This window comes from Salmo salar, chromosome 15, assembly GCF_965601325.2.
Source record: "Salmo salar chromosome 15, fSalSal1, whole genome shotgun sequence".
In the NCBI taxonomy this organism is placed as follows: domain Eukaryota; kingdom Metazoa; phylum Chordata; class Actinopteri; order Salmoniformes; family Salmonidae; genus Salmo; species Salmo salar.
Genome location: NC_138305.1, coordinates 57,406,151 through 57,421,645, shown reverse-complemented (window position 1 = coordinate 57,421,645; position 15,495 = coordinate 57,406,151). Strand labels below are relative to the sequence as shown.

At 41.1% G+C, this 15,495-nt stretch overlaps 1 protein-coding gene across 1 annotated transcript in view; it reads right to left on the bottom strand.

The window, feature by feature from the left end:
* Window positions 1–15,495, bottom strand: part of LOC106571582 (MAM domain-containing glycosylphosphatidylinositol anchor protein 2) — a 416,194-nt gene that overhangs the window by 77,314 nt on the left and 323,385 nt on the right. The window contains exons 11-12 of the mRNA XM_014144816.3: window positions 8,022–8,170; window positions 3,261–3,438 (exon numbers count right to left, since the gene is read on the bottom strand). Coding sequence (XP_014000291.1) covers window positions 3,261–3,438; window positions 8,022–8,170 — 327 coding nt within the window. The remainder of the gene's footprint in view (window positions 1–3,260; window positions 3,439–8,021; window positions 8,171–15,495) is intronic.

Sequence of the window (15,495 nt, the reverse complement as noted above, 5' to 3'; positions counted from 1 at the left end):
TTCGGTAGACCATTCCATTCTTGTGGGCTGGCTAAGGAGTATTGGTGTCACTGAGGGGTCTTTGGCCTGGTTTGCTAACTACCTCTCTCAAAGAGTGCACTGTATAATGTCAGAACATCTGCTGTCTCAGCCACTGCCTGTCACCAAGGGTGTACACCAAGGCATGATCCTAGGCCCCACGCTCTTCACAATTTACATCAACAACAGCTCAGGCAGTAGGATGCTCTCTCATCCATTTATATGCAGATGATACAGTCTTATACTCAGCTGGCCCCTCCCCGGATTTTGTGTTAAACGCTCTACAACAAAGCTTTCTTAGTGTCCAACAAGCTTTCTCTACCCTTAACCTTGTTTTGAACACCTCCAAAACAAAGGTCATGTGGTTTGGTAGGAAGAATGTTCCTCTCCCCACAGGTGTGAATACTAGCTCTGAGGGTTTAGAGCTTGAGGTAGTCACCTTATACAAGTACTTGGGAGTATGGCTAGATGGTACACTATCCTTCACTCAGCACATATCAAAGCTGCAGGCTAAAGTTCAATCTAGACTTGGTTTCCTCTATCGTAATCGCTCCTCTTTCACCCCAGCTACCAAACTAACCCTGATTCAGATGACCATCCTACCCATGCTAGATTACAGAGACGTAATTTATAGATCAGCAGGTAAGGGTGCTCTCGAGCGGCTAGATGTTCTTTACCATTTGGCCATCAGATTTGCCAGATTTGCCTCCTTATAGGACACATCACTGCAATCTATACTCTTCTGTAAACTGGTCATCTCTGTATACCCATCACAAGACCCACTGATTGATGCTTATTTATTAAACCCTCTTAGGCCTCACTCCTCCCTATCTGAAATATCTACTGCAGCCCTCATCCTCCACATGCAACACCCATGCTGCCAGTCACATTCTGTTAAAGGTCCCCAAAGCACACACATCCCTTGGTAGCTCATCTTTTCACTTCACTGCAGCTAGCGACTGGAACGAGCTGCAACAAACACTCAAACTAGACAGTTTTACCTCAATCTCTTCATTCAAAGACTCATTCATGGACACTCTTACTGACAGTTGTGGCTGCTTTGAGTGATGTAATGTTGTCTCTACCTTCTTGTCCTTTGTGATGTTGTCTGTGCCCAATAATGTTTGTACCATGTTTTGTGTTGATACCATGTTGTGCTTCTGCCATGTTGTGTTGCTACCATGTTGTTGTCATGTTGTGTTGTTACCATGCTGTGTTGTCATGTGTTGCTGCCATGATATGTTGTCATCTTAGGTCTCTCTTTATGTAGTGTTGTGTTGCCTCTCTTGTCATGATATGTGTTTTGTCCTATATTTGTATTTAATTTATTTTTAGGCCTTTTGCCTTTTGGTAGGCCGTCATTGTAAATAAGAATTTGTTCTTAACTTACTTGCCTAGTTAAATAAAGGTTAAATAAAAATAAAAACAATAACAGCACATACAGTTGACCGGGACAGCTCTAGCATGGCAGAAATTTGACGAACTGACTTGTTGGAAAGGTGGCATCCTATGACGGTGCCACGTGGAAAGTCACTGCAGTAAGGCCATTTTACTGCCAATGTTTGTCTATGGAGATTGCATGGCTGTGTGCTCGATTGTATACACCTGTCAGCAACGGGTGTGGCTGAAATAGCCAAATTCACTAGTTTGAAAGGTGTCCACATACTTTTGTATATATAGTGTAGATATGTACAAATACAAAAGGCACATGCTGAATATCCCTTTGAGCATGGTGAAGTTATTAATTAGGCTTCGGATGGTGTATCAATACACCCAGTCGCTACAAAGATACAGGTGTCCTTCCTAACTCAGCTGCAGGAAAGGAAAGAAACTGTTCAGGGATTTCACCATGAGGCCAATGGTGATTTTAAAACATTTACAGAGTTTAATAGTTGTGATGAGAAAGCTGAGGATGGTTCAACAATATTGTAGCTACTCCACAATACTAACCTCAATGACAGAGTGAAAAGAAGGAGGCATGGGCAAAGTAAAAATATTCCATAACATGCAACCTGTTTGCAACAAGGCACTTAAGTAAAACTGCAAAAAATGTGGCAAAGATATGAACTTTTTGTCCTGAATACAAAGCGTTATGTTTGGGGCAAATCAAACACATCACGAGTACCACTCTTCATATTTTCAAGCATGGTAGTGTCTGTATCATGTTATTGGTATGCAAGGACTAGGGATTGTTTTTTTGATAAATAGAAACGGAATGCAACTAAGCACAGGCAAAATCCTAGTGGAAAACCTGGTTCAGTCTGCATTCCAACAGACACTGGGAGAAAAATTCCCCTTTCAGCAGAACAATAACCTAAAACACAAGGCCAAATCTACACTGGAGTTGCTTACCAAGATGACGTTGAAGGATCCTGAGTGGTCTACTTACAGTTTTGACTTAAATTGTCTTGAAAATCTAGGGCAAGACTTGAAAATGGCTTTCTAGCAATAATCAACAACCAATTTGACAGTGCTTGAAGAATTTAAAAAATAATAAATTAGCAAATATTGTACAATCCAGGTGTGCAAAGACTTGAGTGAATACTTTCTAAAGGCACTGTATGTGTTTTTGGCTCTGGGTTGGCATGCTAGCCAAGCTAGCTCCTGTAGCTTTTTTTTTGTCAACATTTTATTTTGCGTCAGCTAGCATAGATAGCCAAGCAAGCATAGATAGCTTCACTCGCTGTCAACAATCTAATTGATTTTGTCAGATCAATAAGTATGCACTTTATTATCTATTAGGGCACTGGATGATCTAGTCAATATCATAATCATTGACTATCTTCCCTGACAACTGACGTCTCTGTTTGTTAGCAACCGGCCTCGTCTTCCTGTTGTTAACAACCTCTTACTGTTACGCTGTGTTCGGTGGTCTAGTTGTCATGACTACATCATAACAGGATCATTACAGGATGATACACATACCTAATGAAGGATGATACCTTGTAGCTGTAGTTCAGTCCCAGAGTAGGACACCACTGACTTCATCCACACTTCACATTGAACATTTCTCCTCGTTTTCATACAATATACATCTGCTTGGGGTTGTTACATTCCCAATCAAATAGATCAAATTCTAGTATCTTTCCCAAAATGTCTAAGAATATTCCTGGAATCAGAAGAAATTAGCAGAATTTCCAGAATTCTCCAACCAGGATATCTGTAAATCCTTTGAATTTTTGGGAAAATTACAGGAATTTGTAACCCTAAACATACAGAGACCAATCCAATGGTCTACTCACCACTGTAGGTGATGATCCTGATGGTGGAGTCACCCTCTCCGAAGCGTGTGATGGGGGTGAGGCGCACCTCGTAGGCTGCAGGCTTGATGAGCTCTGTCAGGTTGTGTGTGTTCAGCTCTCCCTTGGTGATGGTTCCATCCACGGGGATCTCCTGCTCCCACCACCTCTGGAGCCCTGTCTGGACGGGAGGACACATGACAACAGAGTTAGAATTACACACACACACACACACACACACACACACACACACACACACACACACACACACACACACACACACACACACACACACACACACACACACACACACACACACACACACACACACACACACACACACACACACACACACACACACACACACACACACACAGTAAAGAACACTATGAGACTCCCACATTCCGGTGATTCAAACCAGTGTTGCCTTCATACACAGATAAGAAAAGTGAGCACAGGTGGAATCAGATTTTATTGGAATGAGTCTCGTTGTCATGAATGTAGTCTACAAATCTCTACAAGGAAGGGGGCATGACCAGTAGTGATGCATTCTCAAGACTTCTTGCCTTTTCCTTCTCATCCTTATCAACAGCCTCTTATCAAACATGGTCATCTTTGAAGTTTCCCTCTAACCACGGTCCACATGTTTCTCTATGCATCGCATAACACAGACCGGGCCCCTGCCTTAAAAGAGACTAACCGTAAACAGAATTTTCCATCACATTCTGTTGCTCTCCCGTGAACCCGCTTTCAGGTGATGATCTAATTTAAGTCATCCTCACACGGCTACTGCTATTCATGCCTGGTGATACAATGGCAACGTGGCTTTGAACCAGTGTGGAATTCAAAGAGGCAAGTGATGCATTCCACATTCATTGGGAACCATGAAAGGGCTTGAGCATGAGAGAGAATAAGGGAAAAGAGGGGTGTATTTTCTTCTAGAGGATCAGTTAGGATAGCAGAGACCTGGAAAAGAGAATGGTAACAGCTCCTGCATCACAAATAGTCACCATATGCCATTGCGAATGTGTGTTGCCAGGATAGAGAGGAAGGGAGTGTGAGACTAGAGGGAGAGAGAGAAGCGATGGATGACTTTGTAAGGATGCGCTGTGTGTGTGTGTGTGTGTGTGTGTGTGTGTGTGTGTGTGTGTGTGTGTGTGTGTGTGTGTGTGTGTGTGTGTGTGTGTGTGTGTGTGTGTGTGTGTGTGTGTGTGTGTGCGCGTGCAGTTGTGGGTGTGTGTTTGGTAGGCCAGTGCCAATTAAGTTATTAACCAGTGTGAGTCTGCTGTGTAATTACCAACTAAGAGTTAGGTTCACAGGTAAATAGCTCTGGTTTTGTCTGTTATTTATAATTATATCCAGGCTGTAACAGTTTGCCCCAACCCTTTTTAATTATTTCCACTGTACCACAGAGTCCAAAAGGCACCTCTGCTAATTTGCATGAATTGGAAGGGTTTGGAGAGGAGTTTGATGAAGTGTGTCTGTCTGTGTGTGTGTGTGTGTGTGTGTCTGTGTTAGTGTGCATGAATGTGCGTCCGTGTGTGTGTGTGTGCATACAGTATGAGTGCATGCGAGTATCCATGCATGTGTGTGTGCGTGAATGATGAAGTGTGTACAATGCTGTTAGGGGCAGATGGAGGCCTTAAACGCCAATCTTGGCTCCAGAACCACTTTGCCTCAAACTCTAACTGAACAAATGGAAGCTGATGACTCCATCTTTCCACCATCAGGGAACAGAATTGTCTTTTAAATAGTTAATTAAATCTATAATTGCTCATTACAGAAGCCTTTTACTATTTTAATGTGATTTGCAACAGTGCATCTCTGTTCAACTTCTTTAGGTTTGGTACTTCTGTTTTATTCTCCCATTATTGTTTGTTTGACTTGATGCAATTATCATTTTCTGCGTGTAACTCATTACCTTTCACTCCTAGTGTTTCTTCACAGGGAGTCAGACAGACGCAGAGTGCCATATCACATCTGAATTCACTTGATTGCAGCAACAGTTTGTGGGATTTTTATGGTACCTTTAAGAACCAGAGAAGTTGATCAAAGAGACGGGTGCAGAGTGAAACGCAGGACTAATCAAAGTGGCTTTCAACATTAGGAGAGAGAGAACGAGAGAGAAGAGAGAGAGAGAGAGAGATAGAGGAGGAGGGAGGGAGAGAGACAGAAAGAGAGGGGGGAGGGGGAGACAGAGAGAGAGATTGATTGGCTGCATGTAATTAGTCTGCTGCTATTGATCTGTGCTGCTCCTCACCCCGCTCACTGATCCAACACTGACTGACAGATCAATTGACTGAGGAGGAGGAGGCGCAAGAGAGAGAGAGAGACAGAAAGAGAAGAGGAAGAAGGAATAGGCTGTCATTGCTTCATTGCAACGAATGAGAGAAGGAGGGAAAGAAAGAGAGAAAGAGAGAGTAAAAAGGATAAGGCTGTCATTGCAGCGTGAGGATGCTTCAGGAGGGAAGAAGGGTGGAACAAGAGAGAAAGCGAGAGTCATAGAGAGTAGAGAGAAAGGCTCCCTTGTTTTTGCAGTGGGCTGACATGGAAGTAGTGTTCAGAAGTGAAGCCCACAGACAGACAGCAGCCATGACTGCCAAGGTGTGCCGTGATCCTGCTCTGTGCTTCTCCTCGCTCCTATACGCTCCTTCCTTTCAACTAGGGCCTCACACTCTCTTTCCTCGGCCCAACCGACCTGTTCTACCTGTCTGTCCATCTGTCTTTCACACCAGGACCCAGACAATAACAGAGAGCCATCCATTATAGAGGCATAAAACCCACTAGCCCTCAGTATTAATTCAAAGGCAGCAGCGAAGGGGAAATGATAATGATTATGTGGGAATGGCGGGGGAACATAACAGAACAGGAGTAGTGTTAGCTGCTCTGCTCATGGCTATAAATAGCAGGTAGAGCAGAGGAGTGGAGGAGCGGTCCATGTGCCAACGCTTTCCTTGCTGCACCACTGTCTCAGCTCACTCCGCTCAGCATCCTACCGGGGGTATCTATTTATTTATGAAGGAGGGAAACACTCCTCCTCCTTCCTCCCTCTCACTCTCCCTCTCTCTCTTGTTCCCTCTCTCCTCCTTACTCATTCATGTTCCATCGCTTTCTCAATCGCAAAGAGCGATGAAAACAGAATGCTCATTGCGAAGGAAGAAAAGTGGAAAAGAAAAAGGGTCAAGATTCAAACATTTCTTGGCAGATGAAACATGAAGGAGAGGCTCACCTTCAAGGTAAATGTTACCGATGGGCCCCCTCTTAACTCCCCTAAAGCATAATACCTCCTGTATCTAAGACAACAGCAGGTAGGGAGGCCTGGGATACACAGCCTAGTTGAGATGCACTCCACTACCTTGGGAGGAAAAAAAGTGTAAAAGAAAATGAATTCTCGCAAACAACGATTTTCTGCTTGCCAGGTAGGAAATAAAAACAAAAGCAAGAGCGAGCAAACAGGTGGGACTATTTCCTTGCCTTTTCTTTTTCTCTCCAAACAACAGCAAAAGAGATTATAATGTTAATGTGATTGCTGAATTACTGTCGGCCCATTTTAGCACCAGCACAGAATTAATCTGTGAAATTGTGAAAAGGACCAGTTGAATTCCAGCGAAGGGAGTATAAATATGTCTTCCTGGCAAGCTCTCGAAAACCAGCCTGCCTAGCAAGCAGGAAGCCAGCGTACCATTGGCTCCCACGGCGAATGAACGAATCACATGAATGCAACCAAATTCATTAACAAACAAGCCGACTGAAATTGTTGACAGAAGAATCCTTGAGGTACAGAAACAAGCCCGGTTTTAATGGGTTTTTCAAGCGTAAATTCCAGAAGGGGTGTAGTAGGAAACAAATATGGAATTATACTATTTATCAGAAAAACAGAGTATAACTACAGCTATTAGACTCGGTATTAGACTCACTCAATGTGAGGACGTCAGTTCAGAAGGCTTAACTGTCGCCTGTAATGCAGTGGCTCTGAATAAGAGCTTCCACTTAACCAATAAAGCCTAACAAATACTATAGCATATTTCCCTGTAATAGTTGTGGTTAATGTGATCAAAACTGCCATGATCAACATTCTCAGACCATCAACAGACGGACAGAATCATGCAGAGACCTACAGTAGCGTACATTTCTACATTATATTTCTGTAGGTTGTGAAAGTCAATGCCTGCTGTGACCAAAGGGAGGGTGCCACTTTGTCCCAGTAGGGGGTTATGGGTACAACAAAAGAGACCACATAAAGTGTCATCAAGCCTCAGTTTAACGGCGCTACCAACATGCTAATGTGATAAAATTGGGTGACGCAACAGACGCTGTTGAGAAAGGGGGACTATTGTCACATCACTATGATGTGTGAGACTGTGTGTGAGAGTGTGAGTGAGTGAGTGAGTGAGTGAGACAGAGAGAGAGAACTCCCGAGTAGTGCAGCGGTCTAAGGCACTGCATCTCAGTGCTTGAGGTGTCACTACAGACACCCTGGTTCGATTTCAGGCTGTATCACACCCGGCCGTGATTGGGAGTTCCATAGGGTGGCGCACAATTGGCCCAGCATCGTCCCTGTTTGGCCGGGGTAGGCCATCATTGTAAATAACAATGTGTTCTTAACTGACTTGCCTAGTTAAATAAAATAAAAATATATATGTATAAAAAATAAAAATAAATACAAATTCTGATATTCCCTCTATCATGTTACTTTTCTGTCATATGTAAGGCCTTTCTACATCCAGGGTTAGGGTTAGGATGCACACGCACGCACACACCTACCTGTCGTATGCCGAGGCGGTAGGCCACAATGCGGTCCACAGCGTTGGGATTCATCTGGGTCCACTGCAGTTTGAAGCCGTAGACTGTAGGTCGGTTCTGCCACAGAGGACTGTACGTGTCGTAGTAGAACTCTGGGGGATACGCCTTCCCTGTAAACAAAAAACAATATTTAGGACTAATTCATCTTTGTTTTTGCATTTTCCATTTTTGTTCAGCTTTACCTGTGGCATCGAGGGAGTAATATGTGATCAAGATAAATAAGTTCACATACTGCACAATATTTGCTATTTATTTTGGGTTACCAAAATGCAAATATGTCATGTTGAGTATTATTCCACAAAATGGCTGCAAGGCATCAACCAGAAGAGTTCTTTTTTTTTACAGAAGCCTGTCAATCTTTCTCAGGTATTTTGTCCATAAAGCTGTTTGATTTGATCGCCAGCCACATGGCCAGCTGTGTTATTGTCAGGACAGAAAACTACTGTGTGTTCAGTACGGTGTTCTGAAGTGGGCTGCTTGACATATTCCATTTTTACAGAAGAGACGGAGAGCCAACAAAAATAGATTTCTCACAGGTCAAAGTAAACACACTAATAGTTAAAAAAAATAGCATTCAAGAGGACACTCTCTAAAGACAGTATAACATTCTTCTCGCTGACACCAAAACAGAAAGCGGTTCATACAGTCGTATCTGTTGAAATTCAGTCTACTGAAGCACAACAAAAAAGGGGAGGATTAGCGATAGCGATAGTCAAGACAGAGGCTAATGCTAACTCAAATAAAGCAATGCAGTGATCTGACAATATGAAGTTGAGACAGAGCAACTTGCTGATCTCTCCTGCAGCAAAGTCTATTAGAGCTGTCATGGCGGTTTATGTCATCGATGACTTATTAAGACTCTCTATGCAGACTACCAGACACATTTAATGATCCCCAGAGTTAAGAGTTTAGTCCCACAGGCTTGGGAGGGTCAACCTATCAGTACTCAGTCTGAAGAGTGTGAATCAATCAGTGGAGTTGATCCCCACAGGCTGGGAAGTGTGAACCAAACAGACCACAGCTCCATCAGGTGTCTGCCTGCCAGCAGGGCCATCATAGTGGAAAGAACTAAGGGACTGGGTCACTTTTTAAAAGAGAACAAAGCGTAAAAAGTTCACTGGGCCAATTTCTGTCTCACAACATCATGGCTTTAAGACTAGTGTTAGGAACATAAGCACTTTGGTACACCCACGATAACATGAGCAAAATAGAGTATGTGAACGTAATCAATATCAGTTGACTTGATTTGTTGTCTTCTTCTGTATTCAAACCTTTCCATTTGGTTCAAATGAGCGACGCTATTGTTTGACTTAGTTTAGAGACAGCAGGGGTTAAAACTGTACAGTAGAACCCAGTTCCTACATTTGAATATAAAAATGGATTTGATCAAACAAACCTATGCTACATTTTATCTCTGGGACCCTCAGGATGACAAATCAGAGCAAGATTACTGAATGTAAGTACATTATTTACCTTCAGGGGTGAATGTATCAAACCAGTTGCCGTGATAAAAGTTTTTTTGTTCTTGTGCACTCTCCTCAAACAATAGCATGGTATTTTTTCACTGTAATAGCTACTGTAAATTGGACAGTGCAGTTAGATTAACAATTATTTAAGTGTTCTGCCCATATAAGACATGTCTATGTCCTGGAAAGTTTGCTGTTACATTAGTGCATGTTAGCAACAACCGTCCCGGTATAGGGACACCGATCCCGTAAATCCTTAAGAGGTTTTAAACTTTTTTTACCTTTATTTTAGAAGGAAGCCCGATTGAGACCAAGGTCTTTTTTGCAAGGGAGCTCTATAACATAATTCAACAAATCTGATTTAGCATCCAATCAATCAATTCAGAGGTTAAGCCTTCCACTTTTTAAATAAATAAATTCAGTTTCTGAAGATAGGACTTCTAAAACCCATCAACAAAATACTGATAAAAAAGGTTGTATACCGCTTTGGGCGTAAATCAAGATTGACTGTTTCTTTCAGACACTCACTAGTTTGATCAATTCTCATAATCACTTAAGATAATAAGTCACAATCTCTCCTGAAAGTGTTTTGTCCTGAATCCTATAGATAATAAATCAGGTTAATGAAGCTTTGCATTTGTTTGGACAGCCGAGTAAAGATCACAAGCCTATACATGGATAAAGCTGTTAAAATACAATATTCTAATCCACACAAAAAAATGCTCATTCATCAACAAGATAATCTAATTTCCATAGAACAAGAGAAAGAAACCCAATGGGGCTAGAGCAGAACAATATTTTGGGGAATGTGTTTTGGTATCTTTACCATAGAAACCTGTTTGGATACAGGAAGTGTATACTAATGGATTTAAATGTGCTATTTATCATGCTCTTTGTATCACAGTTTAGAATGAGTTTAGAATCCAGTCAACCATGTTTTCACAAGTCATGAGATGCAAAAACAATTCATGGATTCCTAACCATCTCTTCTGTTCAGGGAAGTATATGCCGTTTTGAGAATGTATTCCCAAAATTAGCTTGAGATACGTAACTAACCATCGCATAACTGTATTCTACAGTAGTCATCTTTCCAGTAAAAACAATTGTAGAGAAAATATCAACAACTGAACTGAATACAATACGATTATACCTGGCAGTTGTGAGCTGAGTCCATGCTGGGAAATGTTACAGAAACTCCCAGGGACAAGTCACTCTCTTTGTCTCTGTCTCTCTCTATCGCTCTCTCTCTTTCTTTCTTTTTCTCTCTCTCTTTCTCGTCTCGCCAATTTAATTCCTCTGTTATTCTTTCTATGTTTTGTAGACATGTGACTTTCAAAGGTCATACACTTGTCACAGAAAACCACTCCTGAAAGGACATCCTGTATATTAATGTAATATGAAAAGTCAGCGTTGATCTGAGGGTCGAAAAACCTGTTTCTGTACAGGTTTTGGGGAAGAAAACAATAGCCCTTCTCCATCTCCCCATGTTGCTTTCTCTAACCCCTGCCCATCTCTCTCTCTCTCTCTATTTCTCTCTCTCTCTCTCTTTCTCTCTGTCTCTCTCTCTCTCTATTTCTCTCTCTACATCTCTCTCTCTCTCTCGCTCTCTCTACAATTGAAATAGAGAGCACGGAGCGACCAACCACAAAGGAAGCAAGGTCAAGCAATGCAAATGAAACAAAAACAAATTATTTTAATTACTTGAGGTCTATTTAGCTTTCAACGGATTACATGCATGACTGGTATGTAATGAATGCAAGCATTTTCCCAAAGTCCATCATTGTTGTGCATTATCAAGCTACTACATGATGGAACACCTTAGTAAACAATGGACTACTACAACAAGCTACGAATCGCTTATGGATTAGAAACATAATTATATTTATTTAGAAGCTGTCCAGCAGCCATATGCTAGTCTGTCTTTACCTCCCTCCCATAGACACAGATGTAGGCTGTATTGTAGCTGAGTGTCACGCCCTGGCCATAGAGAGGTTTTTTATTCTCTATGTTGGTTAGGCAAGGGTGTGACTAGGGTGGGCATTCTATGTTCCTTTTTCTATGTTCTTTATTTTCTATGTTTTGGCCGGGTATGGTTCTCAATCAGGGACAGCTGTCTATCGTTGTCTCTGATTGGGAATCATACTTAGGTAGCCCTTTTTCCCTCCTTGGGTTGTGGGAAGTTGACTTTGTTTAGGGCACATTAGCCTTTAGCTTCACAGTTGTTGGGTAGTGTTTATTGTTTTGTTTGGCGTTTGTTCCAATAAAATGAATATGTACGCTCACCACGCTGCATCTTCGTCCTCTCCTTTCACCCGGCGTTACACTGAGGCTTCATATAAACACGCAACCTGCTCCAGTCACAAGGGTCATAAAGCAGCTAGATGTATGCTAATGACCACGTTAAATGAATAACAATTTGGATCTATGAGAAACGATAAATTCAGTTTTTATGCCAATTGGCATAAAATGTATTTTAATATTCATTGAAACCAAAAGAAATAGAAAAAGTGACAAAACTAAATTATGTCAAACCCAAACTTCAGCAATGCGTGAAGAACAAAAGCCTGGTTTGGAGTGAAATATTCCCAGTGTTTGCACTGGTGGCAACAAATACCCAATGACATATTTGTTTTCCAGTGGCTTAACTGTACCCTAGTCTCGGTTTGGAGAAGGGTTCAAAGAACACAGTTGCTCAAAGAAACACACACAAATCTGTTTCCTTCATGAGACTCAAACTCTGCTCCCCAAACATCACAGTGCTTTTGTCTAACAAATATGTCTAGACATAGAACATTATAATGTTCCAGTCAGGCTTCTGATTACCAAGGGAAATGGAGATGGATGTATTATTAATATCAACTGAGCTATGGTTACAATTTCACTATTGTTATAATAACGGTTGAAGTAAAGACATATTTAGCTTTTTTTTTTTTTTTTACATATAGTAATGACACTACGCTGCTTATACATATGCCTATCAGGCTATCATAAAGGATTACACGTCACATGACTTTATATAACCTATACAGTATGCTTCTGTCCTTCAGGGCTGACAGATTCCTATATAACTGATCGATAGATAACACTATTCATATGCTCCCTGTTGGTTTCTACAGCACATCGTGTCACTCATCATCGGCTATCCATCACTGTCAGACAGCCACACACTAAAAAAGAATGGTACTAGTATAGTACCAGATAGGGGTTCTTTGGTTTGTAACCATAGCAGAACCCTTTTTGGTGCTATATAGAACAGTTTTTGAAGATTATACAGATGTAGGATCTCAATTTGATCCCTCGTTTGTTGCTGAGAATGTTCCTGTGCAGCAGGAAATGCAAACTTGTAGTGTAGTCGAGGTTGACCAAGGCAGTCCCGCTTTAAATGACGTTCAGCTTATAAAGGCTTCCTAAAGCCTTCATAAGCAATACATACATGTGTTACAAAGCATCTATAACAGTATGTCATGCTTTATAAAGGGTTCATAAATGTGGCATAACTGTGTGACATAACCACCCGTCAAATGTGACATAACCCATTATGTCGAATATGATATGAACATGTGCTTTATCAAGGGTGACATGTTGTGCTGAAGGATGGCACACGCTCTAAAGTGAAGTCATGTTAGTCACATTACTCCTAATCTCGCGGAAGGTCTGGTGGACCAACACATCAAACTTGGCCTTCATTAGTTAGGATTAGGTTTAAAATACAATTTTAAGAAGATCAATTGTGGAAATGGGCAGGGTTTTGACATAATTATGGCTTTGTCGCTGTGTTAACTAGTGATAACAAGGGGGAACGTTTTTGCTAGCAGAGGACATAACCTGACTACAAATACTTTACTCAGTAAGGTCACTCCGATAGAATTCTATGGTCACTCCCACTAAAGCCAACATTGAATGGTTGATATCCCAGGCGTATATGTGCTGTGTGCGCAATAACTCCCAATATAAGTAAATTGAAAATGGTTTTCTTCTGGAACCAACTTACATGTTCTTCAGTACACAAACATGCACACAACAATATAATGAGCCATACCGTGCGGTGCAGTCAGGTCTTTGTCACATTCACCCACTCCCCTCCTGAAAGATCAGCCACCATTGTAACAGGTTGTAATCAAGCCCTGTTCTCCAGCAAGGGAACAGAAGAGGAATACCTTGTGCGGTAGTCTCAGGTTGGACTACTTCAAATCATCTTGGCTCTGACACACACACACACACACACACACACACACACACACACACACACACACACACACACACACACACACACACACACACACACACACACACACACACACACACACACACACACACACACACACACAAATGAAAGCTTTGCAGGTCCATCAACCTATTTAAATACCGCTCTCACCCTACAGTAACCTGTGGATCATGAGAGAACCTTTATAAATTAGCAGAACGTTAATAACCTATTTATTGACACTGTATGTAGTGTCCTGTAATACTTCATTTGAAGTGAGACACCTTCGATCACTCATAACACATCCATAAAGACTCTATATCGCATGACACTGTATTTACTTTAAAGTTACACACCTTTGGTCATTCATAACACATACATAAAGGCTTAATTATGTAAATACAAATGTATTAACACTTAGATAATGATCAATAACAGCTAAAACAAATAAACATGAAAGATATGTTTAAACCATACAGTTCCTTTTTTTACACTACAAATACAATACGTTTCAAAATGTCCAGCAACATAATTACATTGGACATTACACAGGGCTGTGAATAGTGTGGCTTGTCCATGAGCGGGCAGACGAATGGTTATTGCCTCTCTGCCTGCTGGATGTAGTGCATGTTGGTTCCAACCTTCAAAGTAACAACAAAGAAAGTTAGTAGGTCTGTTATGAAATGCCTTTGTCTCACCATCTGGATAAGGTCTGTGCTGCGCCAGAAATACTCTAAATGGGGAGATGGGAAACTCCATTTGATTCATATTATTATATTCTCTTTCATTTACAAATCTCATGACGTTCCTATGAGACGTGGCTGTATTTAGGGTGATTTTTTTATTTAGCTGAGCCTGCTAGCTAGCAGATTTTTTTGTCACAGAAATTATTTGAAATAACCATGTAATCTAACTCAACACTTAACTACTACAAATGAATTTTTATTACAATAAATAAATGTTAACTTACTCATTTTTTGCAGTCTCGTGGCACCACAAGCGTGCATTTGATTTGTGAACTCATCACAAGTGCCCTTACTGCGCCACAGAAACACTAAACACTGCTAACCAAATAACAGTGCAGGGCATACATAATGAATTAAGGGCAACTACACACAAAAATGTAAGTTTCTTAGATTTTTCCCAGAACTCAAAAGTCATCCCCTGATGTGGCTTAAAACCTCTTAGGATTAGGGGGCAGTGTTCAGATTTAAGATGAATGACGTGCCCAAAGTAAACTGCCTGTTACTCAGGCCCAGATATGCATATAATTGGTAGCATTGGATAGAAAACACTCCGAAGTTTCTAAAACTGTTACAATAATGTCTGTGAGTATAACAGAACTGATATGGCAGGCGAAAACCCGAGGAAAATCCATCCGGAAAATGATTTTTTGAGGTCACAGTCCATTTCAATGCTTGTCTATGGGATATACAAATAAATAGCTCCCAGATTGCAGTTCCTATAGCTTCCACTAGATGTCAAAAGTCTATAGAAAGGGTTTCAGGCTTGTTTATTGAAAAATGACCGAGTAGTTGTAGGTTTTCCAAGGTGTCTCTCATTAGAAATGTAGTCTTGTTGCGTGCGTGAATGATGTGCGCACTCTTCGTTATTTATTATCCCTATTGACGATACTATTCTCTGTCTTAAATTGTATAATTTATTTAGATATTAGAGTAGCTGAGGATTAATTAGAAACATCGTTTCACTTGTTTGGATGAACTTTACTGGTAACTTCTTGGATTCGTTTGTATGCATGCTGAAA